The 26,106-nt window shown below is 47.0% G+C and overlaps 1 protein-coding gene across 1 annotated transcript in view; it reads left to right on the top strand.

Annotated features, from left to right (window-relative positions):
* LOC142576448 (clathrin heavy chain 1-like) overlaps positions 1-25,104 on the top strand; it is a 43,439-nt gene extending 18,335 nt beyond the window's left edge. The window contains exons 5-8 of the mRNA XM_075686587.1: positions 3,139-3,257; positions 3,518-3,811; positions 8,542-8,712; positions 23,725-25,104. Of these exons, the coding sequence (XP_075542702.1) occupies positions 3,139-3,257; positions 3,518-3,811; positions 8,542-8,712; positions 23,725-23,826 (686 nt within the window). The 3' untranslated portion in view covers positions 23,827-25,104. The remainder of the gene's footprint in view (positions 1-3,138; positions 3,258-3,517; positions 3,812-8,541; positions 8,713-23,724) is intronic.
* The last annotated feature ends 1,002 nt before the right edge of the window (positions 25,105-26,106 follow it).

The raw sequence follows: 26,106 nt of genomic DNA, 5'->3' as shown, positions 1-26,106 counted from the left end.
CTAGGGCGTCGGTCGCCAAGTCCTTCAGTGGACAGAAGCTGCTAAATGTGAGAACGCTGTGAAGCTGCTGTGCGCTGTAGCAAGGCTGCCTTGAGATCGTCTTAGGCAGCGGTAGACAATGGGGAGTTCAACAAATCCGCTACTTTGTCAATAGCAGCGGGCGAGAGCGCTGCAACGGCGTAATGAAACTTTGAGGCTTGAGAGCGGATACCAGTGACATGAAATTGTGATTCGGCCTGAAGAAACCATGCCGAAGGATGCTGGTCCCAGTACTGTGGGAGGCGGACAGCGATGGCCGAACAGGAGGGCTCACGGCGTTCCCTGGAAGCATTCTGGCCTTGAGCTCTCGTAGCTTTGGTCTGGTCCATGGTCGTCCCTACCGCAGGAGCATATGGCAGTATCACGGCCGCGGTCACCAAACTGTGGCAACGAGCGACCACGTAGACCGGTAAAGTTTTGGGCTCTTGTGGGAGAGGAAAAACTGACGCTCCTTCTCTTAGCATAGCATCCTTTTTAATAATGCTATTCGGAACGCTAGCCTGGGTTGGAGCGTGCCAGCCGCTCGTGCCTTTACGTAATTTACGTAATTTACTCGAGCATTTACGTAATTCTCATGCGACACTGATGCTGCCGCCGCTACAAGTTCATTGCAGTTACGCTGAATATACAAAGTTCTAACACAGCTCTCTGCTGAGGCTTGAAGAAATTTGCACTGTGCTTGTTTTTGAATGTGATACATAGCGCTCAATCTATTATGCCATCACATGCAGCTCCACACATCAATGTGCTCACCACCATGATAAGGCTCGATAGATGGCCTGTGGGTTGTGGCCAGGATAGCGAGGGGGTATTCTCTGACTGGTGTCAACCAAGCACCCAATGGTGAATGAGCAGAATTGAAGCTTGTTTTTCTTTGGGAACCCTGGCCGTACTTCATTCACCAGCGGTTTATGAGAGCCAAGCCCACTGCAACGTATATTCCAAATTTAGTGGTTATGTAATGAGATAAATGCACAGTGAATGATGGAACGAAAAATTTTAGGGGTAGCGTTAAGAAACAGGAAGATAGCAGTGTGAATTAGAGAGCAAACAAGAGTAGCCAATATTCTTGTGGAAAAAATCTGTGGATCCCAAGGGCTGTGGGAATCAGTTTAAGCGACATTTTCATTGGTGTTTGTGAAGAATGCTGTTGCTGTTTAGCAATCATTTGCAAGTAGAGACGACACAATACAGATGACAATCATTTCCACTGGAAACGGCCTCGCTGAACAGAAACTCTTTGCACTCGCTCATGCCTTTGACACATGATGACTAAGGAATAACAAAGATGGAACGGCCATGACGACATGAAGATGACAGTGTGAATGGCGAGGAAGGCAGGATAACAATGGCGTGACGACACTGGGATCACTACAGCAGCATGATGGAACCACCAGAACAGCATGACGACTACATGATGACCATGGGATCACGCTGCTGGAGTAAGGATGATGGCATGACGACGACGGGTTGCTGACCATGGGATGGCGACACTGGTGTGACAATGATGATGGGATGATGACTGCATGACAACCATGGCGTGACAATGACTGCCTGATGACCATGGGATGACGATGCTGAAGTGACGACAAAACGGCAGCCCTGTGATGAAGACAATGGCATGATGATATGACAACGAAGAAATTATTACAGTGGGCATGAAGGCGATGAAATGACGGTGTGTCGATGTTGGAGCTCACATGCATCACTTGCTGCTGTGGGCCGCATAATTCGCTCTATATCCGGTGTTTCTTTGCACTGTGTTCAGTACCATGGGCCGCCATGCTTTGCATTATATTCACTGTTTGCTTGCAATATGTCTGGTATCGTGGCACTACATCCAGTGTTTGCTTGCACTGTGTCCTGCACCGGCCAATCGGGCTGCCTTAATTTGCTCTGCATCCGGTGTTTATTTTCACTATGTTTGGCACCGACCAATTGTGCAAGACTAGCCAGCAGTTAGCAAGGATGGCAATGGTACGATGACGATGACATTACATTTAGCATGACGCATGCATTTGGCAAGACAGCCTTCACCAGCAGAAGCAGCAAGGATGTCAATGGAAGAGGCAAAAAAAGCGTTGCTTTAATATGAAGCTGGACAAGTCATGTAATGCATAGGAAAGATAACCGGTGCTATATTAGAGTTACAGAATGGATACCAAGAGAAGAAAAGGGCATTTGAGGACGGCGATGAATTAGGTAGTGTGATGAAGTTGCGAAATTTGCAGGCATAACTTGGAATCAGCTAGCACAAGACAGGTGTAATTGGAGATTCCTGAGAGAGGCCTTTGCCCTGCAGTGGACATAATAATAGGCTGATGATTATGATCAATGAGAGGAACAGTTACTAAGCTAAATAAGAGTAGCTAGTCCATGCTAAGGTGATAATCAAGAATAGCATCCCTACCACCAACAACACTGGAAGGGTCTTGCAAAATATGTAGTACTCAAGGCTCATGTGAAAGAAGCGAGTGCATTAAAGGGCCCTAAAACCACCTTTGAGATTCTTTAACACATTTCAAATAAACATGCACATTGTGTATAGAATTGTGTACATCACAAACATGACAGTACTGTGTGCCGCAGGGAAGCTACAAATCCAAAAAACAATTGTGCTCTCCCCTCTGGGCTTTTCTGGTCCATTCTTCACGCATTGTGACGCCAGCAGGGTCATGCATGGGACATCACCAGGGTAATAGCTGTTGATTGGTGCAGCTTTGAGGAATGTCAGTTCTGATCCATCTGCCAGCATGCGTCTGCCATGAATTTGCACACCCGCTCTTTCTTGTCGTGTTGCTTGCTTCTCATGCGCAGTCAACTGCTTTCACGTCGTGTAGCATGTTGTGTACAGCAGAAATTGTGTGTAGCCAAGAAGCGTGGAGTTCTGGTAAACAAAAGCTGATGGCGTTTTCAAACATGGAAGGAACACCAACGTAACTATCAGGATTGACGTGGTGTCCCCATGCTTCTTAGATAAGTACACTGGAAAAGTAGCAAGGACAAGAGCTCAGTGGGTTAGCAGCCCTTCATGTCTGTGGCACAATTCGCCAGAGTGTTGTAGAGTGTAACACTATCTTTTCCTTTTGTTGACTCCAGCCCCAACAGAGCCGGTGTTCATGTTTTCACTTCATGAGCGCATACGCAACACGGAACTCGTGGGCTACATCACAGACCCAGGCCTCAAGTGGCTGGCGGTCACTGGACTCTTCCAAGAGGTGGGTCCAAAACACGTGCTGTTTTCTTTTCTTCTTCTTTCTTTTTTGTGTTTTCTGGTAGTATAACTCGCATAAAACTTGCATTTTTAAAATTTAGCAGTAAAGCCGAGGTGCAGGTTCTATGCGAATTTCACCCTGAAATGTTACTTCACGGCAGTGCAGCCATGAAGCCACACCTTAAGGCAAAGTTCTTCACATCCAAAGGGAAAGCTAGCGAGAGTGTCGTCTGTCTGTCCCGGCTCCTTCCCTGGGCCGTGCAGGAGCAGGTGGTCTCTGGCCTGGTCCAGCTGTACAGCGTGGACCGGCGAGTGAGCCAGCTGCTGCCCGGCCAGTGTGCGCAGCTGTGCAGGCACCAGTTCCAGGGCCAGGCACACGCTTCGCAGCTGCTGCTGCTGGCCGACAGGGGACCCGCTGGACAGCGGCCCGAGGGCCGGCTCCACCTGTCCGAGCTGGGCCCGCCTGCCAGCACGGGTGGCGCCCTACGCGGGCCCATCGCCGAGACGCTGGAGTTCTTCGACCCCCTCGACAAGTTCGACTTCCCTGTGTGTCTGCAGGTCAGCTGGGGTTTTTGTTTTGCTCATTTTAATGAGCTTTCTTTAGAGGGATGCCACATAGGGGTAATAATTTAAAGGGTCCCTAAACTACCTCTTGCATTTTACTCATTTTAAATTAAATTCATGCATCATGTACAGGGCCGGTATTTTGTAGCGATGCCTTTGCCGATTCTATGCCTATTCAGGTTTTTCGCGCTTGGCCAGTGGTCAGAGCGACGGTCTGCCCACATTATCAACGGGATCAGACGGCTGTGTGTGGCGGATGATAAGAATAGCATAGAATAGGGCATAAGGCATCGCTACAAAATAGCGGCCCAGAATACTGTAATGATTATCTTTGGCAAATATGGCAAACAGAAATGACAGGAACAAAGGAACGACAACACAGTAGTGCAAACAATCACAAGGGCATTTATTGCACCTTTCATAGATCAATGCCTGTTAGCAGAGTTGCTATCCCCAAAACGTGCCGATAGGCGCGCGACAAATTTAGGAAGTCCGACTCACCGCGACCGGATAGTGAGCGAATATGTTCGCCCCATGCTGGATCCCAACGCCTGGTCGTTCGCGCGTACGGTCACGCGAACAGTGGCGCGTTCCAACGAGGCCTCGCTAGACGGTCTCGCAGAAGCATGGATCGGTGCACTCACGGAACGTCCGTGCAACCTGCCAATCCCGAACCAAAGAGGAAGCGCCGTCTCCTTTCCGCGCCCAAGTAACCCCGCCGTGAGGCGGCGTTAGCAGCGCAACACTCGCGCCATCTCTCGTACTGCGCTTCAGCCACACCGACCGCCGCGGGCCCCAGGCCACGCGGCGAAGCCGGATTACAGGAGATGGGAGCTATGCGGGAAAACAACGTATCAGGGGATGCGTGAGAATCGTGCATCCCCACAACCGACTTTGTTCTGCACCAGCTTGACCGACGGATAGTAGCCATATCGACCTTGCACATTTTGAAGCGCTGTCAATAGCTCAATACGAAGCCATGTCTGCCAAGGCATCTAGCCAGGAGTGACTAGGAGTGAGCATGCGCTGGCAAGTGTATGTGTGGTCTGACTTTAAGTTTTACATGTTTTGAGACTAGTTGAGTGTTTAAAACTATTAAAAATTAACTGAACAAGTAATTTAGCACAATAAAAACCACAGAAGTCATGAAAGGTAGACAAGGAGAAGTGCATGCTTCTCTTTGTCCACCTCTCTTGTGTTCTCTGGTGTTTATTGCGCTAAGTTACTTGTTCAGTTATAACCTGCCATGGTTGCTCAGTGGTTATGGTGTTGGGCTGCTGAGCATGAGGTCACGGGATCGAATCCTGGCCACGGCGGCTGCATTTCGATGGGGGCGAAATGTGAAAACACCTGTGTACTTAGATGTAGGTGCACGTTAAAGAACCCCAGGTGGTTGAAATTTCCGTAGTCCTCCACTACGGCGTGCCTCATAATCAAAGGTGGTTTTGGCACATAAAACCCCATAATTTAATTTTTTGTTCAGCTATAGAAAACCAACTATCCCAACAATCGAATCCCGACTCTTCTAGTACAAGTTAACTAGACCCAATGGCGACGACACTGATAAGCAGGGTGGCCAAAGTTTAATTTGTATGCAGGCAGCTGCGGCCGAGTGTGAGCAGACGATAGTCGGCTTCTTCCAGAAGTATGTAATTGCAATTGAAATTCAAAAGCGGATTTTTGGTTACTGCAGCCTGTTTATTAAACTGTGTTAATAACAATAACAGTAGAAAAGAGTAACAACAGTAACAGTAGGAAGAAGCGGACTGATCCAAACACCCTTCTTGATTGATGTCAGCTATTGACCAATAGCAGCTGTGTATGGGAATCTGCTATATGATGAAACATAGTAGCCAGAAAAAAATGAGGAGAAGCCTTCTGTTGAAAATAGAATGTGAGAAAAAGGTGACTCACCCCTCCGCTTGCGAGCTCCATGCGCCATGCCTGACTGCAAAATTGGTCCAACGTGTTCACAGCAGTGTATGCTATCTGCCGACTGTGTTTTTTCACCAAGCCCAAGGGGCAGTTCAGGGCCCCATTAACAACAATGCCATGCTCCCCTCCGGGCTTCCCTGGTATCTTCTTCATGCATTGTGATGCCAGCCGGGTCGTATGCGTGATGTCACCTGGGTAAAAGGTGTCGATTGGTCAGTCGGCAAGAGAAGAAATTGCCAAATTTGTCGACAGCTGGCCATGTGTCCTGAAAAGAAGGGGGGCTCGCCCATTATGTGCCACTTATCCTTCTGTGACGCTACTGTGCAGGTGGCGTAGTGAAGAGGGCAATGAGAGGAGCCCTTCTGGTTCTGCGACGCTGCACATAGCTTTTGCTGCACTGCACGGAACTAGTGAGTAAGCAGGAGGGTGTGCCTGCGGAGATGGTTGCGAAGGAGAGTGAGAAACAGAGCAGCCACGTAGTCGTTCATCGAATGCTTGTGACCTCGTTATTACATCATTCTGAAAAATTTTTGCAGCTCTGTGTTCACTATAGAGTGGCACACAGCTGCTACAATAAAAAGGATTTTCCAGCTTAAGGGGGTTAATGGGTCCTCTAACTTCTAATTAGTAAATTACGCTTTTGCAATAGCAAGAAGGTTTCTCTTGTAGCGAGAGGAGGCTTAGTGGTCAAGGAAGGATGCAAGAAACTAGGGGTGGGTGGTAAAATGCTGCGCTGAATTTTGCCACACCAGCCCACTGTGATGCCATAGATATTGACAGCTTATACTCGGCTTTAGTTAATTGTGTGTCTGTGAAAACGGATGGCACTGCACGCTAAAGGAAGCAAAGGCTCTACCTAGCAAGTTCCCAGAACTTTCTGTGCACAAGAACGACTCAAATACTAGAAAATGCTTTGAAATCCGCAATGTTACACTGATGTAACTGAGCTGTTGTTCTGCCACAAGATTCATTCAAGGCACATTTGGCCCTTAATTTTCTCCAACAAAAATTAACCTGTCTTCATCAAGCGAATGAAAATAAATCTTGTAAAGAATAAAAAATCGCCTTGCATTACCATATGTACAATTTTACAATTTATGTTGCCGAGTACACCAAAGCATCAATGTTGTGTTGTTTTGTTGTAAAATTGTCAAATCGGATGAACAGTTGAAGTTTTTGAGATGGTGCTTGTCATTGTTGGTAGAAGAATTGCAATGGAAATGTGTAGCAATGCCTAGAATAACTTTCGATCAAATTGATCGATTTCTCTAGGTGCGGTAACGAAAGAGTTGACCCCTTGTCCATGGACAGCCACATAGAACTCGCCATGTGATGCAAATGAGTTCCAAGGCAATAGCCATTGTTTTGGCGCATTCTTTCCCAGCCATTTACGGTGCATGCTTATGTCTGCAGTGTTACTTTTGCTAACGTAACGTGCATAAAGCCCCTAATTATGGGTGTGTAAGTATTCAGAACTTTTAGATAACAAATTGAATGTTGTCTGTATTTGATTCGGGTCCTCAGATGGAATAGTCACTATCCACAAATGTGAACATTCTTTAAATAGTTGTCAACTACTTCACATTGCCAGCTGTGCACGATTAAACATGAAACTTAAGCAAAAATGAAGCACATTTCACCTCTGCCATAGTGGATATAAGGAACTAGAAGTTAAGTAGCGTGCTGTGTCGCTGAGCTGGCCAGGTTATTCCAGCTAAATTACAATCATTCATACTCAAGCTTCAGTCAGACATGACTTTGGCAATAGGTATTGCTCGTTGCTATTTATCAATGCCGGAACTGTGTTCTCGCAGGGTTAAATCTAAATATGGTCGATTGCAACCATTTCGATATCACACAGGAACCATTTACAGCGATCGAGAAATAGTGCTTTCTCTGTTCTGCCATTGCTGCAGTCAACCGCGAATTTTCACTGTATTCTCGAAGATATACACAGATGCTAATGGGCTGTCGAGATTGCTTTTTGAACGTTCATTCTGCTAATTCAAAACCATGGATCCTCTGAAGAATCCTGCTTATCTGTTTATACCATTCCATTCAGGCTTTTGATAAACAGTACTTCATAACGGGCAGTACAATGACACAAACTTGCTAATGTAACAAATACTTGGATGTCAATACTGATTTATATTAATGCTTAAAAAGGCTGTCAATTATTCAAACACTATAAGAAAAAATTTTATATTCAATTGGTTCACTTTCAGCACTATTTTTGTTTCTTATTAGATTCAGTCTCAAAAATTACTATTTGCACAACCCTACACCTAATTAGATGGATGCTAAAAAGGAAATTAAGTTTAGTGCAACAGTTAATGACTTTTCAAAAAATACCAAAAGAGCCACGCTTGCCATGAAAGGTATCTTTATAAGCCAGAAAACGGCTAAAATTAAATGTAAGTGCTCAGGCTTTGTTGATTTTCATCACGTAAGATGGACTATATATTGCATTCTAAAAGAGCAAAAGATTAAACTCTCCAAGTTTCGCACACTTTTGCTGCACAAGGGGGCCAATATGTGAGAAGACACATTGAAATCTGTGACGTCACACTTGAGCGCCATTGATGAAGTTTCAGTGCGAAATTCAAGAAACTATAGTTTGGCCATCATCTTCTATTCTAGTAATCAACCTTTTACCGTGAAATTAATGAAAATAGCTTTCAAATGGTACTTTTTTAGTCTCTAAACTGAGTTAGTGTTTCCTTTTAGTGTCCCTCTAATCATCGGTGTGTGGCATGTGATCATGTGGCAATGGTGGGCTTTCTGTTCAGGTGTCCAGCAGCCAGGGCCTGGTGTACGTGCTGACCAAGTGCGGGGTCGTTCACCTGTGCGACCTGGAGACGGTGACGCCACTCTGTCTGCACGTCGTGTGTCCCGACATCACGTTCACTGCCTCGATCACACCCACTTGCGGGCTCATGGTTGTCTCGCGCAATGGCCAGGTGAGCTTCGGAACTTGATGTCAGTTGAAGAAAGATACAAGAAAAACCTGTTGGAAATGGAAAAGCAGTTCTTTAAAACAGTAATCGAAGTTAGTAGTGCTCTGTAATCTTGCTTTTAGAGAAACACTAAAGAGAAAAACAAATTATGTCAAAATCCATCTTACAATAAATGGTGACGTTAAAGGGGCCCTGAACCACCCCTCGGGCTTGGTAAAATAACATAGTCCGCGGGTAGCATACGCTGTTGTGAACATCTGAGCCAAGTTCTGCTGTCATACGTGGTCTGTGGAGCTCGCAAGCGGAGCGCGAAGTCACTTTTCTTTAAAAACGCTCTCGTTTCAAAAACCCCATGATCCTTGCTCTTTTCTGTATGCTCTATTTCGTCATAAAGCACACTCAAATATGCGATTGCTATTGGTTACTGCGCTCGGCTACACTGCGGCTGCCGCGAGGTGCCACCACGAGTGCTGCCACAGCGCACTGCGGCTGTCTGAGGACAGCCGCGTTTGGCTTACGTTTAGCGCGGCATAGGCACCAAATCGGAAATTTGAACTGCGCGCCACGGTGACGTCTCCACCGTAGCCTTCGCAGTGCAAGGCATTGGAGCAATAAGGGGAGCACAGCTGAGGCCGTGTTTGATTGCCGATAACTCCGCTTCTGCTGAATGCATTGAAGTACTTTTTGCAGCAAGGTGGTTCTGAAATAGCCTATCTTCACTTCAAATGTCTTTCTGCACTGTGATAAAAAGTGGTTCAGGGACCCTTTAATGCACTTAGCATTGTAACAATGTAGCGACATGACACATTTGCATCGCCAAAACGTGCCGTGGACAAGGCGTGTATGGAGCTGGGCTCTTCTTACGCGCTTCGCTCTTAAAGCTCCTCTATCTACAAAAGTAGCGCCAACCACTATCCTCCTCCTCCGCTCCACTCCCACGCTCGGCGTGGCCTCGACAGTGGTGACGCCTATGCTGGCCCTGCCGTAGCAGACGACGGCTAACATGCTACCGGAGGAAATCCGTGGAAAAGTTAGTTCGAGCCCCGTGGAGCAGTTTTTTGAGGTGGCGTTTTCCTTTGTCAGTCGGTAAATGGCCTTAATAATGTCGTATTGGAATTGCGTAAGAAAATAAAGAAAAGGACCATTATTTAAGGCGTGAAGTGCCCGCACGTTGAGAATTCGTGTTGTTGAAATATGACGCATGCACTCGGTGTGCTCAAACACGCACGTAATTACCTCAGTTTCAGGCTTTCACTATGTGAAAGTATGTGTACATGGTTTCGTAGGTTCATTTACGTACCTGCAGGATACTTTTGTTTGGCCGGCTTGGAGAGATTCCAACTGTCTGGCGCCAGCAGTGCCTGGCAACGCTTCTGCTCCGCACCTTTTACAGATGTGTGTAGCTCATGCACGGGTTGTGGCGGCCAGGAGCAACGTTGTCACACGTAGACAGTAATGATAACTTGAACAACATACCAGCACATGGAATCGTTATTTATTTTATTACAGTGCAAGTGGTTGGAATTTGATAGCAAGAACTAACTTGATGGCATAACTGAACAGAGGTTCCGAAAATAATTATCCCGCCTCCCCCTCATTAGCACTTTTGTTGAAGTGCTCATTTTATATCTGTATATACGTGCGTCTGTATCCTTTTGCGTTGTAAGTTTTTGCAGTGAAGCAGTGTTGCTTCAACTGGAACACTCAACGTACACAAGACACAGAAAAAAAAAGAAAATTGATTCTTGGTTTTTATGTGCCAGAACTACGATATTATTATAGGCATGCTGTAATGGGGGACTCCAAATTAATTTTGGCCAGCTGGGGTTCTTTAACGTGCCCTAAATGGATGGGACACTGGCGTCTTTGCATATCGCCTCCATCAAAATGCGGCCACCGCGGCCGTGATTTGATCCCGCGACCTCCCGTGATCAATCAATCTGCGCATACTTTCGTAGTACTGAGCAGCAATGGCAGTTGGAGCATGCAAAAAAATATACCAAAGCGTGACGCGTGCTTTCACATGACACAGATCAGCCAATGGGGGAGAGGAGGAGGCTGGGGCGACAGGAGGGATGGAGGAGGAAACGCCAGGGCGAGCGGGGTTGCTGAAAGATCTAAGAATGGCACTACTTCTGGAAAATTGAGGGGCTTTATTTGCTCTAGCCATGCTACGCCATCGAGTGGCGCTGCCACGAAGCCTGCATTTACCATGGGTGCAGATGTATCAGGTATGCAAGGTATTTGAGGACGTAATGACCACTTCAGGAATAGCATTGATATTTCAGACACGATTCTGTACACTCGTTCGAAAGTGCTTCTTTTGCTGCTTTTTTATAAGACAGTTAAATACGACCATCTCCAGCCTCAATTTATGACAGCCTCAATTAGTGACTGAGTTAGGATTCAACAATGTCTATATATTCGGTCTAGATAGTGCGTGTTGATGTTGTGCAGTGCTTCCAAATAACAAGTTTTAGAGAGTTTTTGTCGTTGTATGGCTGTTTGTTTGTCTTTCTCTCAGTGACGCCTGCCATACATAGCAGCTCACGGGTTTAGATATTCGGAACTAGGATGCCATAATGAGGGTGATGTGGCTGCAGAAGTTCGCAGCCAGACGTCCTTGGGTGACACGGGTGTGGGTGCAAGCTAATCTGTAACTTGGAAGTGGTGCCTAACGAAATCATGCACAGGAAGCTTGATTTTTTAACCCTTTAACCCCCAATCCCAAGCTGTACTCCTCACGGTAAGTTGTACCAATATCACCAATGATGAGTGAAATTCGTTCAGCCCAGTGCGCTGCTCCATCCACCAAAGATGAGTTACAGTCGACATTGATGGAAAACCGCCTTTAAGTATGTTTTTCTGGAATTAATTCTGGGTTTAAAAGGTTAATCTGCCACTTGAAGCTGATTGTCAGTGGCGATAATCAGGCTTTTCAGGGTTCTCTTATCATGACCTCCATTTTCTGGAGAAATTCAACCTTCTTAGTGGCATCTGACCACTGGTAGTGCCCAATCGTAACTTTGTCACAGGTCTTGATTGGCCACGAACTCTTGTCTCAGCCAGAACACAAACCATTTTGTACATTCAAGAAGGTAGTGATCTCCAAGCACAGCTTCGTCTCCAGCACCAGACTGAGACCATGGTTTAAATTTGCTCGACAGGTGACAGAGGGGTTGGCATGGACGATGTTAAGTGCTTAGGCAGATGGAACGAGAATGTCAATACCTATGGCAATTCTAAGCCGCGTCCTCAAATGCCTCGCGCACCCGATATAATCAGACAAGATTATGTGAATATACTACGTAATGCGGGTTCAATTCCTCCCAGCAGTGGAGAAATTTTAGAAGGTTATTTTGTCACTTGAAGAGTGGCACAAACCCAGTAAACCCAGTGGGTCTAATGGTTGGTTTTTAACCTGGTTTCCTCAGAACATCAGCCATGATGCTCTGCCCATGAGACCATGAATCACCCAGTGATGCAAGTTGGCAGGAAAACAGAGACACAGACAGACAGACAGATACACAAATAGGTAGTCATTCAGACACCGGAAAGTGCATGAAGTTGAAGCATTGAATTTGGGAGTCTGCGACAAAAGACAGTTTCATGCCGTGTCGATGATATCTTCACAACAACGGCACGAAGCAAAGCTAGGCATGCCTTCGGTTCCACTCACCCTCGCAGCTGATAGCATTGCCTGCAGTGGGACAACGCTATCGTGAAAAGCTTGCTTCAACGAGTCTCTGAAGGTTGAGGTTACGCCTCCAGTTCTAAACGCTACACCATCTCGGCCTGCCTGCTCTTTGCACACAAGGCAGCTTACCTTTAAAACACAGTGCACAGGCTGTATGTGCTGCCGTTCCCTCCCCCCCCTCCTCACGCACGCTTGAGTGTGTTACTGCAAGCTTGCTCCCCTCCTCCATTGCTCGCGTGGGAAGACGGCGCAGATCAAGGCACCATCCTTCTTGGCTCACTCTCGCAAGCTTTCATTCACACCAAAGCATACAGCGTGTGAGGCACGATAAAAGCTTATCGCCTTTACTTAATATGAAACATGACACCGCTCCACTTTGATGTTTGCTCCTGGTCGTGCAATATGCTTGAGTAGTGCGTTTGCCAGCAGCCGCTTGTAATTTAACTAATTTACCATCTGCGTCCGCAGCTGTTTCCATTTATTGTCTATGTATTGTTTCGCGGCGGCAATGAAATTTCATAATATTGATATTGTATATAAGTACACTTTGTTATATTGGAGATCTAAATGCGATGTGTTCTATGTACAAGGAGTTTTAAAAAGTTAAATAAAGTACAGTTGAACCCGGCCATATCGAACTCGCAGAAAAACGCCTATCAGTTCGATATATAGCATAATTCGACATAAGCCTACTAAATAATAGGGTGTCATAAAAGCACATACCATTTATAAAATCACTTTATTGATGAAACTAGGTTACTTTCACATGAAATAGTCCTGCATTTTATTCTGCTTGGGCAATTCCGCTGCCTCCGACGCACGCACGCACTTCTCCGCATTGTCTAAGGAGTTGGAGAAGCTAAGGCCGCAACCTTCCGCATTCGTGCAGAATCAACGAACTAGTGTGAACGCACCATTCACTTCGGAAGATGTAGGCAAAGGTCCATCGTTGCTTTTCTCATTGTGCCCACTTTCACTTGTGCTCGGTACGATGTCGGCAATGTAGTCTGTTTTTTGGCTCTCCTGTGGTTGAGACACTATCATTTGCACTCACAAACTCGTCCACCGTTGATTTTTCAACAGCTTCCGGAAATTCTGACAGCTCACTCCAAACCTCGGCAACATCGGCAACGGCTTTGTCGCATTCATCAGAATTTACAGTCATCACCGAGCACGCGGAAGCCAGCACGGCTGAACCACTCGTACATGGCCGTGCGTACGCGTCAGGTGCCACGGGCACCAGGTCGCAAGCTTGGCCGCTTTAGCCCTAATCTCCTCCTTATTCTTCAAGATCGTGCTGACAATGCTCCTCGGAATCTTGCATGCTGCGGGGGCATCCGACTTCTGACCACTTTCGACCCGATTTATGATTTCAAGCTTCATGATGAAAGGCGAATTCTGCCGCTCCATCATGGCAACACTGTGGGTATTCCGTGACTTCGGGAGAAGGTCCACAAGGCACTCACCCAATGATCCAGAAAAGCAGCGAGACAACTTGCACTTTCACCATCTTGCATGACGAGGGCACAAGAGCCTCTGATTGGCTGTCTGAGCAAGCGTTGCGGGTGGGCCAGGATCATTTCTTGCAGGGGGGTTATCGACAGCTCGCTCAACGCAGCGCGGTCACGCTAGGGAGAGCGGTTGGATGGAGCCATGCCGCCGGGTTTGCCCGCCACTGCGAGGGAAAGCCAACTTCTGGGGTCACTTTTCTGCCGCTTGACGTTCAATATATCGGGAGTCGCTGCTATTTTTGTTCAATGCAGGCGTAATTTTTGCTGTATATACTCATTCTAACTATACCTTGTCCAGAAATTGTCGATAGGTGACCGGTAGTGGGGAGGTCATGGAATTCGTGGAGAACTGCCAAGCGAAGGTGTTTAGAGATCACAAGGGGTAATGCAGGGCCGTCGGGGTGAACGTTGTGGCGGTATAGTAAGCCATCTTGAAGTGTGAATAAGCAAAAGGAAGTGTTGGTAAGTGACGATTCCAAGCGGTCAATGATGATAAGCAAGGACGGGTCATGGCACTGCTCATCGGCAACATGGAGCAGTGGAAAAACAGAACACAGGCGTCGGTGTCAGTATCAGACGTAGAGGTCGCGTCTTCGACTGGGTAACGAGAGAGGCAATCTGTGTCCTGGTGTTGGCATCCCGACTTGTAGGTCACTGTGTAGGGATATTCTTGTCGGAGGGCCCAACGACCAAGCCGGCCAGTAGGATCCTTGAGCGACGAAAGCCAACAGAGTGCATGATGGTCTGTGATTCCTGAGAAGGGCTTGCCATATAAATATGGGCGGAACTTTGAAACAGCCCAGACGAGAGCAATGTAGTTGCACTCAGTAATCGAATAGTTGTGCTCTGCAGTTGTCAGGAGCTGGCTAGCATAGGCTGTAATGCGATCGTGTCCGTGTTGGCATTGCGATAAGGCGGCGCTGATCCCACAACCACTGGCATCGGTTTGGACCTCTATAGGTGTGGAGGGGTCAAAGTGGGCCAAGACCGGTGGATTGGTGAGAATTGTGATAAGGCATGAAAATGGGGCAGCCTGAGGGGAACCCCACGTAAAAGGACGTCTTTCTTCAGAAGTTCAGTAAGGGGTCGAGTGATTGCTGTGAAATCTTTCACAAACCGTCAGAAATAAGAACGGAGCCCCACAAAACTCCGGATGTCTTTGGCAGACTGAGGTACAGGAAAAGCCATTACTGCTCGAACCTTCTCCGGGTTGGGTTGTACTCCGGAAGCACAGACGAGATGGCCTAGCACTGTAATCTGTCGGTGCCCGAAGTGGCACTTCGATGAGTTCAATTGGCGCCCAGCCTTGCGGAAGACTTCAAGGATAGCTGCGATGCGCTCAAGGTGCATCTCAAATGTAGGAGAAAACACAAGGACGTCGCTGAGGTAACAAAGGCAAGTTCACCATTTGAAACCTTGAAGCAGAGAGTCAATCATCCGTTCGAACGTGGCAGGGGCATTGCATAAACTGAACGGCATAACCTTGAATTGGTAGAGGCCATCTGGAGTGATGAAAGCAGTCTTTTCTTGGTCTTGCTCATCGACGAAAATCTGTCAATAAGCAGATCAAAGGTCGATGGATGAAAAGTATTTGGCACTGTGAAGACAATCAAGAGCGTCGTCGATGGTAATGGGTAAACGTCCTTTTTAATAATTCGGTTTAGGCAGCGGAAATCAACGCAGAAATGCCACATGCCATCTTTCTTTTTGACGAGCACAATCAGCGACGCCCAAGGACTCGACGAAGGCAAGCATCTTGTTTACTTCCTGCTGAATAACTTGCCGCTCTGCCATGGACATGCAATACGGTTGGCGGTGAATGGAAACAGCATCGCCAGTGTTTATCCGATGCTTAACAAGGGATGTCTGACCAAGTGGTCGATTGTCGGTGTCAAATATGTCACAGTAGGAAAGCAAAAGGCGATATAGGGCGGCTGCTTGGTCAGGTGCGAGGTCCAGAGTGACCATGGGACGCAAAGGGGCGTCAAGGTTCAAGGCGTCCTGCGGGTAATTAGGAGGATCTGGAGACGCGTCGGCTGCAAAAACAGTTACGTGGTTGTCTGTCACTGACCGGAGCGTGGCCACCGCTATGCCTTCAGGTAACACTTGCTTCGTCAAGCCAAAATTGATAACAGGGGGACATCCGATTAGCGGCCAGGGTTACGACAGAGTATGGCACAGAGATGTCGCACACCAGGAGGACATCATGAATAGGTGCTACGACATAGTCGCCATCAGGCACAGTTGTCGTTGAGGCCGATTCGGTGAAGCTTAGAGCTTTTGGAGGTAAGCGAACAAATGCTGTAGTGCAGAGGGTGTTCGGTTATTCAGGGTGAACGTCTGAAAGAAGAGGAAGCTCGAGGCACAGTGTAGCGGTGGAACAGTCGATGAGGGCAGAATGCGTCGTTAGAAAGTCGAGCCCGAAGGTTAGGTCATGAGGGCAACTGGTCAGCACGGTGAACAGGACTGGAACTTGGCGGCCAGCAATTCCTATGCAAGCAGTGCACATACCCTGACGGCAACAGTGCCGCCATTGGCGACACGTACGGCTCAATTGATGACAGGTGTAAGAACTTTTTTGAGGTGACGACATAGGTTAGCGCTCATTGTGAACACTTGGGCTCCAGTATCAATTAATGCCATCAACGGAACACCATCTACGTCTACTTCAATTAGGTTCATGTTGGTGAGGAGTATCAATGGAGGATTTGGACAGGACGAACATGACATGATGCAGCACTACCTCCAAGAGCTGCATGGCCTAGTTTTCCGTCCTTCGGTTTGGTGAGGAAAAGCGGCGAGGTTGGGGTGATGGGGAGCGACGGCGTTGAGGTGACGGCAATCGCACGGAGGAGCGGCTGTCAGGGGCATCAGAAGTAGGGTACAGACGGCGAAGTGAATAACGGCGAGCGTCGGCGTTATTCACCTTCGGCGTTATTCACGTTGTTCAGGAGCAGGGAATGAGCTCCACTACGGCAGCATCCAGGTGATGCGGCAGTGGCGGGATACATGACTAACGCGGTGGCAGCGGAAGCAGATCGGCTTGTTGTCTGGGGTTTGCCATTCAGCAGGATGCCATAGTCTGGGAGCGAAATACTGGTCATTACAGGTTGTAAACATGGGAATGGGTGCCAAATCAGGTCGGGAGACGGAGCAGGCGGTAGGGATGCCAAGGTTTGCAATTTCTTGCAGCACAACTGCTTGAATAACAGAAATAGTGGGGGCCGCTTGGTCAAAGGTACCGTCAGGGGGTCGTGGATGAAGGAGGGTTGAACTCGCCGCTTCAATCTCACGGCGAACGATACGTGTGGCGTTCTCTTGAAATGGCCCTGTGACGGTAGGAGCAGAGCAAGAAGACGGGGCAGGGGTGTTTGGGAGCCAGGAAAACTGTGGGACGACGCGGCGGGTTTTGGCTACCTCGAAGCAGCGGCATTCTTTGACGATGGCGTCGACGGTAGAAACGTCATTATAGATGAGCAAATTTAAAGCGTCGTCTGCGATGCCTTTTAGGATATGGCCCACCTTGTCAACCTCGGTCATGTGCTCGTCGACTTTCCGGCAAAGCGCGAGCTCTTCCTGTATGTAGGAGACATACAATTCGGTCGACGACTGGACACGGGTGGCAAGCTCTTTTTGTGCAGCCTGTTGGCAACCGGACGGGTTGCCAAATAGGCCACGAAGCTGCACTTTGAAAATGTCCCAGCTGGAGAGCTCTATCTCATGGGTGCGAAACCAGACACACGGTATCCCGTCCAGATAAAAAATCAAATTGGCAAGCATGATGGTAGGGTTCCAGTGGTGGCTTTGGCTAACGCGCTTATAGAACATGCTCAGCCAGTCGTCGACGTCAACGTCATTTTGAACAGAGAATGTCCCAGGATCACGGAGACTAGGGACCGTAACATACATTGTGGTTGGCGCCGCAGGTGTAGGTGGCGACGGGGTGGTTCCATGGGAAGCCATGGCTGAGAAGACGACGGTGTGGCCGCTTCGGAGCTCCGTGGCGAGGACCGAGAACGTTCCACCTCCACCACAATGTTACGCAAAGTACAAGTCAGTAAGACGAGCAACTATTTACAGGTTATATTTACAACAGCGGTTGCAGTGCTGACCGGTTAGATTCACCGCGCGAGCCCAGTTCGTTCTTCCTCCTCTTTTCTCGAGTGACGGCGCCCACGTGCCTCGTTCAGACAGTCAAATACCACATGCGTGTAGCAATATTTTTAACGCGGATGAGACCACATGTTTTTATCAGCTCCTGCCAGACTGGTCGATGCACTTGAAAGGGAAGCAGTGCAAAGGAGTGAAGAAGTTGCATCTTTGTGTGACAGTCCTGCTCTGCTGCAATGCAACAGGCATGAAGAAAATTAAATAGCTCGTCATCGGCAAGAACGCGAGGCCTCACTGCATGAAAAGCGTCACCTCCATGCCAACAAACATGCTCTGCATGCTTACTGCTTGTACCGTGCCAACAAACGAGCCTGGATGACCAGAGAACTCTTTTCCGAATGGCTCATCAAACTCCTCGACCAAATGAGGAGGGATGACCAAAGAATTCTACTGGTTGTCTAGGATGTCCGTGAAGCGACAAAAAAATATTTTGCGTTGGTATATATGTACTGTTTATTCATGAATAACAACAATAAAAAGGAAATAAACTTATAAGAATGAAAAATTTGATGCATTGTTATACACATAAGGCTTAGAAAATGCGCACACGAGAATATATCACCAGTGTCAAATGTTCCTGCTCTTACACTAATATTTACGTCTGTAGCATAATCGAACTGCGTAGGTGAGCACACTCAGGAAAACGGTGGTTGTGTGCCCGTCAAAAAAGCAAAACATGTGACAAACTTGCGCTAATCTTCATCTCATCGCCAACTAGAGGCAATTAGTTATCGCCATTCTCCAAAAAAAGAAAACAAAAGGAAACGCGTGCACGGCGGCATCCTTCCTATGCGCACCCCTGTGAGCATTAAACGAGCAAGAAACAGGTGGTTGCCCTTTGAGCGATTAGTAATGAGATAGCCATCAGTTTTGCGAGTGCAAGAAGCTTAAACCACCCATGGAACAAAACCCAAACTGCCGCCTGCCCGCGCGCGAATGGTAGTATATAGACGCGCTGGAGCAAACTAGCTCTAAAACAAACAATTCAACGAAAACTTAGGAAGGGAGGCACAAGAAAAAAATTCCCTGTATATTCCCACAAAGTGGCAGCACATGCCAGAAAAATAAAGTTAGGAACTCGGCACGCGTTTTAAGTGTACAGACGGTGCCATAAATATACGGCATCGACCATTTTGGACTTTTTCGCAGCGCCATATATTTACATCATTGACGCTCAAAGGGTTAACTGTATTGCAAAAATTAAGGCATCTTCAAAGATGGTTGTCCAAGAATACGGCCCAAGTTTACCGATGCTTTGCTTCACGCACACATGCTTGCTTTGGCCTAGACATTTCATGGCTCTGATTTTCTATCAATGCCTTTTGTGCTATTCTGTTTCATGCTTTATACACTTCGTCAGTAGTCAGAGCAACGATTTGCATACATTACCAGTGGAACCGGCTGGCCATGAACGGCAGATGATAAGAGTGGCATAGAATGGAGTGGAAGGCTGGGCTACAAAAGCACGGCTCGTATCTTGACAATTGTCATGCTGTCGCTACAGATAGATGAAAGTACAGTGAATGCATGCATTATATTCTCATCGGCGGCTACTACATTTACTAGACTTCGCTAGTGTTGGTTTCAAGGCGCCAGCGACATGGCGAACGGCCATGCTGGTGGCATGTGAAAATGAAGATGTTGCTATTTCTGCTCAACTCAGTGACCAAATTAGCAATGGCCATGCCATCAAAGTCTGAATTATCGCATGGCACGCTGTAAGCTGTCCGAAATTTCTGTCGTCCTTATACATTAAGTCGTTAGGGCTGTAAGGCAGTGCCATAGAGCTTTCTGAATAATCAAGCACGTCTGTCTTATTGGTCAGCGACCATATTAAAAGTGCCACTCTTGCCACAAGAAGACAAGAGGCTTACTAAGCCAGAAAAGGCAGAAAAAATGAACTATTACTGGTGGCAATGCCACGTTAAATTTCTCTGTCATGGATTTTGGTGAGTTCATTTTTTCTGCTGTAAAGATGGACTGTATTGTGTGCCGAAGGAGTGAAAAGCTGAACTTAACAAGTTTGAGAACTTTAACTGGACCGAGATGACCAAAATACAAAAACATACTTTGTAATCAGCAATGTCACACTGATATACGGGAGCTGGGGTTTCGGTACAAAATATTTAGGAATGGTACTTTGACAATCATTCTTTCTTCAGATAACCAGCCTATTACCGCAGAGGTAATGAAAATGTAGTTTTGAAAGCAAACTTTGTTGATCACTCTTAAGTTGATTTAGCTGTTCTGTTTTGTATTGCTTTAACTTAGGGGTGATCCTTGCTCTAGCGCTCAAAGAGGAAAGGAAGTGTGACATACTTAAGCCAGCATTTGGTGCTCTCTGCTCAGAAAGGGAATGAACTTTTGCCAGCTCCCAGCATTTCTGTGCTCAGGTGGGCTGCTGCGAGCCTTGATATGTTTTATTGGATCTTGCCGTTGAGTGCGGGAGTTGGCCGATATTGAGGGGGACTTGGAGAAATTAAGGTTTATTTACATTATGTACAGAATTATAAACAGGTAAAATAACAGTAAAAATTCATCAGCAGCCGGAAGCAAAATGTATGCTCTGGCCCGTGGCAAGAACGTCTCTCCCTTTCCGACGGTTCTCTGGCTTATAACCCTCTTCAGTTCGTCATTTTCTGTCATTTTCAGCCAATCGTCGAGCCCGTGCAGGTGTCGTTATTTTCATCCAATTGTAGGGTCCATTCAAAGTGGCCCCATGTTCGGACAATGGGGACACTCCCTGGACTCTATTTTCTGATGGCCGCATCCGTCCAGCGTTGCCTCCTTGCCTGGTCGTCCTTGGAACGACTTTCCAGTGCTGCAAAGCAGCTTTTCTCGGGACTAAGGTCAACTACCTTAAACCGTGCTGAACTCTAGGTACACTTTCGGGAAACGTCGCACAGGGGGGGGGGGGGGGGGAGACAAAAGCTACACGTGCGACACACGAGGGAGGAATAGCCAGCCTGTCTGGCGGGTCCAGTAGCATGGTCGATGTGCACTGGTGTACCATAATTAGAATGCGACGGCAAGTGATTGTGCCCAAAGAACTTGACCAATGCTAATCAGTGGTCTGTATCTTAACAGTGTCGTGAAAACAGCTCCACACAATGGAAACAGAGAACCTAAATGTAACAGTTTGCAAAGACTGGACAGAATAAAGAGACAAATGCTAGAGACAGCTGAAGTGCTTTGTTGTGTCATCCCAATTGTGGGCGTACGCTCTGCGTGAGACTAGGGCTGAAGGCGAGCTCCGGATCTAGCCACACGCAGTTATTCCATAGTACTTCCCGATCTGTAGCGCTTGTAATTTCAGCTACGTTAGGTTTGGGTGAATAAGACAACCAGCGGTGTTTATTTAACATTTTTTGTTACGAGCAGTAAGGAACACTTTCAGAGGGAATTCCACTCTGTAGTAAGTAACAAATAGGCTTGCCTCGTTGTGCATTATAGTCAGGCAAAGAGGTCACTAACGGGTTGCGGCAAGTATCCGTAACTGATAGGTTCAAGGTCGAGGCACCAGGGAGCGAGTCTCCCCCGGTGACGCTATTTTATGCCTTTTTACCTTTGTGAGAGGAATGTCCTCCTCACACGTTCGGTACCATTCCTTTTCTCACGAGTCGGGGGGTAGGGGCGGAAGGGTGCATGTCGCGAGAGCGAGGGAGGACTGGGAGAGGGCGTAGTGGGTCTCTCCCGTGTCTACACCAGCTCTCGACGCATTCGCAACATGCGAACGCGACGATGCAAATACATGGGAGGAAATGGGTGTGCATGCTTCCCACTCAATCAACACAAAGGAAATATGAAGGAAGCCCTAAAGGCACGATGACAGACATGTGTCTGTCAGTTTAAAAGTCATTCTGTTATATGGAGAAAAGACGGGGAATGCGGGAGATGGAAATTTAAGATGATGAGCAAAACGTGAACAATGTGAATGCAGGAGCCAACGTTTCGACAAGTGGACTTGTCTTCTTCAAGGCGACGTATGCTTTCCTCGCCACGGTATATATAGGTGGGGTTCTTCTAAAGGGGAGAGGGTGTGAGGCAGGAGGATGCGGAAACTAGGGAAAATGTGTTAGCGTGTCGAATTGTGAGTAAAGGGACGCTGTGTACCAGGTCAAAGCCAGGGCACAACCCTCCCCCACCCCCACCCCGGTCTGTCAACGCACACGCATTAGCCGGCGTGTCAAGGGCGTCTGACACGCCAGCTGACAAAAAAAAAGGAAAGAAAAGGAAAGGAAAACATAAAGAAAGGGGAGGGGGGGATACGCCAAGAAATCAAACTAAGTGTTGTTGCCTATAGCTTGAAGTTTAGCATAGCGAATAGATTCTAAAGCTCCCTTTGAAACGTTTATGCCTATTGGTTGCAATGTCGTGAACTTATGAATAAGGTATGATTCTCTGTATTTTCTTTCTCGTTCAGAACGGAAATTTGACTGTCAGATGTAGAGTTTAAGTTCATCAAAGTTATGACATGGTTGGTTGAAATGCTCGGCGATGGCTTTGGGAAGCTTTTTAGCTGTGTCCGCGCGATGTCCGTTTAATCTGACGTTTATTGATTGTCCTCTTTCACCGACATATTGTTTCTTACAGAATAATAATATATCGGTGAAACAGGACAATCGATGAACGTCAGATTGAACGGACATCGCGCGGACACAGCTAAATAGCTTCCCAAAGCCGTCGCCGAGCATTTAAACCAACCAGGTCATAACTTTGATGAACTTAACAGTCATATTTCCGATCTGAACGACAAAGAAAATACAGAGAATCATACCTTATCCACAAGTTCAAGACATTGCAACCAATAGGCATAAACGTTTCAAAAGGAGCTTTAGAATCTATTCGCTATGCTAAACTTCATGCTATAGGCAACAACACTTAGTCTGATTTCATGGCGTATCCCCCCCTCCCCTTTCTTTTTTCCACTTTCCTTTCCTTTTTTTTTTTTTTTTTTGTCAGCCGGCCTGTCAGACGCCCGTGACACGGCGGGTAACGCGCGTGCGTTTACAGACCGGGGTGAAAGGGGGGGGGGGGGGTTGTGCCCTGGCTTTGAGACCTTGTACACAGCCTCCCTTTACTCTCAATTCGACACGCTAACACATTTTTCCTCATTTCCGCATCCTCCCGCCTCACACCCTCTCCCCTTTAGAAGAACCCCACCTATATATACTGTGGCCAGGAAAGCATACGTCGCCTTGAAGAAGACAAGTCCACTTGGCGAAACGTTGGCTCCTGCATTCGCCTTGTTCATGTTTTGCTCATTCCCTTATATGGTCATTTAGCTTCATTTCTAAATTTGCATTCCAGCACATGACTATGACTCTGCTGAACTATAGTTTTACAGTGAACATTCATCTTTGTCGCACACAGCACCAATCCTGCCTTTTTTTCTATCAGGGCAATGAAAACCCCTTCCTCTCTTCGCACTTTGCCTTCTTAAGTAAGCTCACTTCAGCCCTTGCTGTGATGTGCCTCAGTGAACAGGCAGTTATTCGCCTGACGCAAGGCGAACGGGTTTGGGCGATTCATACTGCTGTTCGCCGTGCATGTGAAATCTGTAGCTGCTAAGTGCTGCAGAAATGGATGCAAGCTCACCGAAACCTCGCTTCATGTGTTCTTGGTGGGGATGCGCAGGTTCTCTTGGTGGAGATCAAAAAGGCTGCGCTTCTGCGGCGCATCATAGAGGTGGTGAACAGACCGGCCATCGCCACTCGACTGCGCCAGACCTTGCCCTGAGTGTGCTCCCTGACTGCCCCGGCACTGGTCAGAGGCAGTGCAAGTGCTACACTGGGTCAAAGTAATGCTCTTGTGTTTTGTCTAGTCATCGGGACTGAGTGTGATGGTCCACCAGGGTGCTGTGAAGTGTTTAATGTGTACTTACTCTTTGTGCCACTTGCTTTCCTAGTGCGTATAAGGTGCAGAGTCTGCCTTAGGTCACGGGCATGCTCTATTCTGTTTGTGTACATATAACCAGCACTGCATGCAACTTGTGTGTCCAGTTCAACTTCAAATGAGAGAGCAAACAAAAACTCTATCTTTGCGACTAGCACAGGTTGCACAGTGTTAAATTTTTGAAAAAGGTGATCTTCAAAATCAATGTTGTCTGGCATGTTTGGTCTTTGTTGCTGCTACTTGTGCTAGCTGTTAAAACGTGGCGTGGCTTCTGTACAGTGGAAGACGAATTTGTGTGCAAACCTTGCATTCTAATACAGTTGCATGACAGAGAGAATTTCGCCGTTAAATGCAGCTACATGGCAATGTGTATGGCATTGCCTTGGAAGCCATGTGTAAGGGGGAAACAATTCTAGTGTAACCTGCACTTCTGCTTTTTACTTAAATTTGTTTAAATTTTAGTGCTCATTATGCACGCAAAAGTATTTTGAGGGGCCTTGATTTTGTTGCATAGGATTACTGCGATAAAATGTTTTTCACAGGGATTTTGTTTCATATTCACGATGTAAGGGCATTGTAAGGGGACCGTTAACTACACTGAACAATGTGGTGACTCAGTTAAATAGGATTGAGCTGCGATTAACATTTGAATGCATTAATCACATAAGTGGGCTGTAGGGAGTGCACGAAACATTGCAAGTACGTTGCCGAGGCTTTTCAAAAAACAGCAGTGATTGAATGGCTGCGCTGCTTTCAATGGCAGCCCTGGCACTGCCCAGCATTCTGGCTGCTGCTTAAGCCAGACTGCTGGCTATGCATCTTCTCACATATAAAGCAGGAGGGCTGTCTAAAAGCAAGGACCAAAGTTTTCGTTTCATCCTTGTTCAGTATATATGGCTGGCTCTCAGTTCTCTGCCCGTGCTTTCCCTTTAAAAACTGCAGCACTTTCTTAAGTCGTGCAGGGTCTGTTTACTAGTATAGGGCTTTGCGTGCAAGGTGTGTACTGGCATAGGAGATGTAGTTAACCAAAACTCCATGGGCCTGCCCTGAACACAGAAGTCTTTCTTTGCAAGAAGGCAAACTTTTCGCATGTTCAATGAGTTTGTCAAACATTGATGTGTCTGCTTTATATATATATATATATATATATATATATATATATATATATATATATATATATATATATGTACATTGTTTGTGTTTCGTGCTGTGTTTCAGGCTGAGGATTTCATGCTGCGACACTGTGCGAATGTGTTGTGTTATAAATGCTTCCAGAATTGTTTTCACTGGAGCTGCATTGCAGCATGCTTGGGAAGTTACATGTTTTCAAGACTGAAGCAAAATGATCGTCCTTTCATTGTTGTACTTACTTTGATCCATTGCATTTGTACTACAGGGGGGGTATTCTGTAGCATTCCACCTAGTGGACTGTCCATTTCAGCCGCTGCTGATTGGCTGGGGCCACTCGTCTCCTCCTCGCTTGTACAGCTACATCCAGTCAGCAGTGGCCGAAATGGACAGTCGACTAGGTGGACTCCCACAGAATACCGCCCCAATATATTTTTAGGCTGCTCTATGAAAATGTTGTGCAGATAAGGAAGCAGGATGTAAACAGCTCTTCCGGCGAAACCACTGGCCTCTTGACGCTAAAAGTTCACGCAAAGTCAATATTTTATGGTGCATTTTGTTTACTAATATGTTTGGGTGCAGCTCCTTGCCTGTTTCATGGTGGATGAAGTGCAACTTCGTGTCGCCTTTGGCGATGTAGAAAAAAATAAAAGTTATCGGGGAGAACAATGGTGGCGCCATCTGTGGCTGATACAGCAAAATGCAGTGTGTGCCCTGCCTTGCTGTAGCAGTGGCAGATAGAGGCGCCATTGCATAGCTGGGAAAACCTGTGCTTCCTCTCTAGCACGGCCACAGATGAAGTGTGCTTCCAAATGATTCTGAATAAAAATTCCAAGTACTGCACCCAAGCATGCTATTATGCAGAATGCAGCTCGGAGTGTTTGCCTTTGGTGTGAAATTTGACTGCGAACAAGCCGGCGGTGCAGCTTGAGGGAGTGCTTATATACTTATCTCCCTTGTTTATGCAACATGCTGTAGACGCGTTAAAACAGCTGC

This window comes from Dermacentor variabilis, chromosome 3 (assembly GCF_050947875.1).
Source record: "Dermacentor variabilis isolate Ectoservices chromosome 3, ASM5094787v1, whole genome shotgun sequence".
Taxonomy (NCBI): domain Eukaryota; kingdom Metazoa; phylum Arthropoda; class Arachnida; order Ixodida; family Ixodidae; genus Dermacentor; species Dermacentor variabilis.
This window is presented reverse-complemented; position numbering and strand designations above follow the sequence as displayed.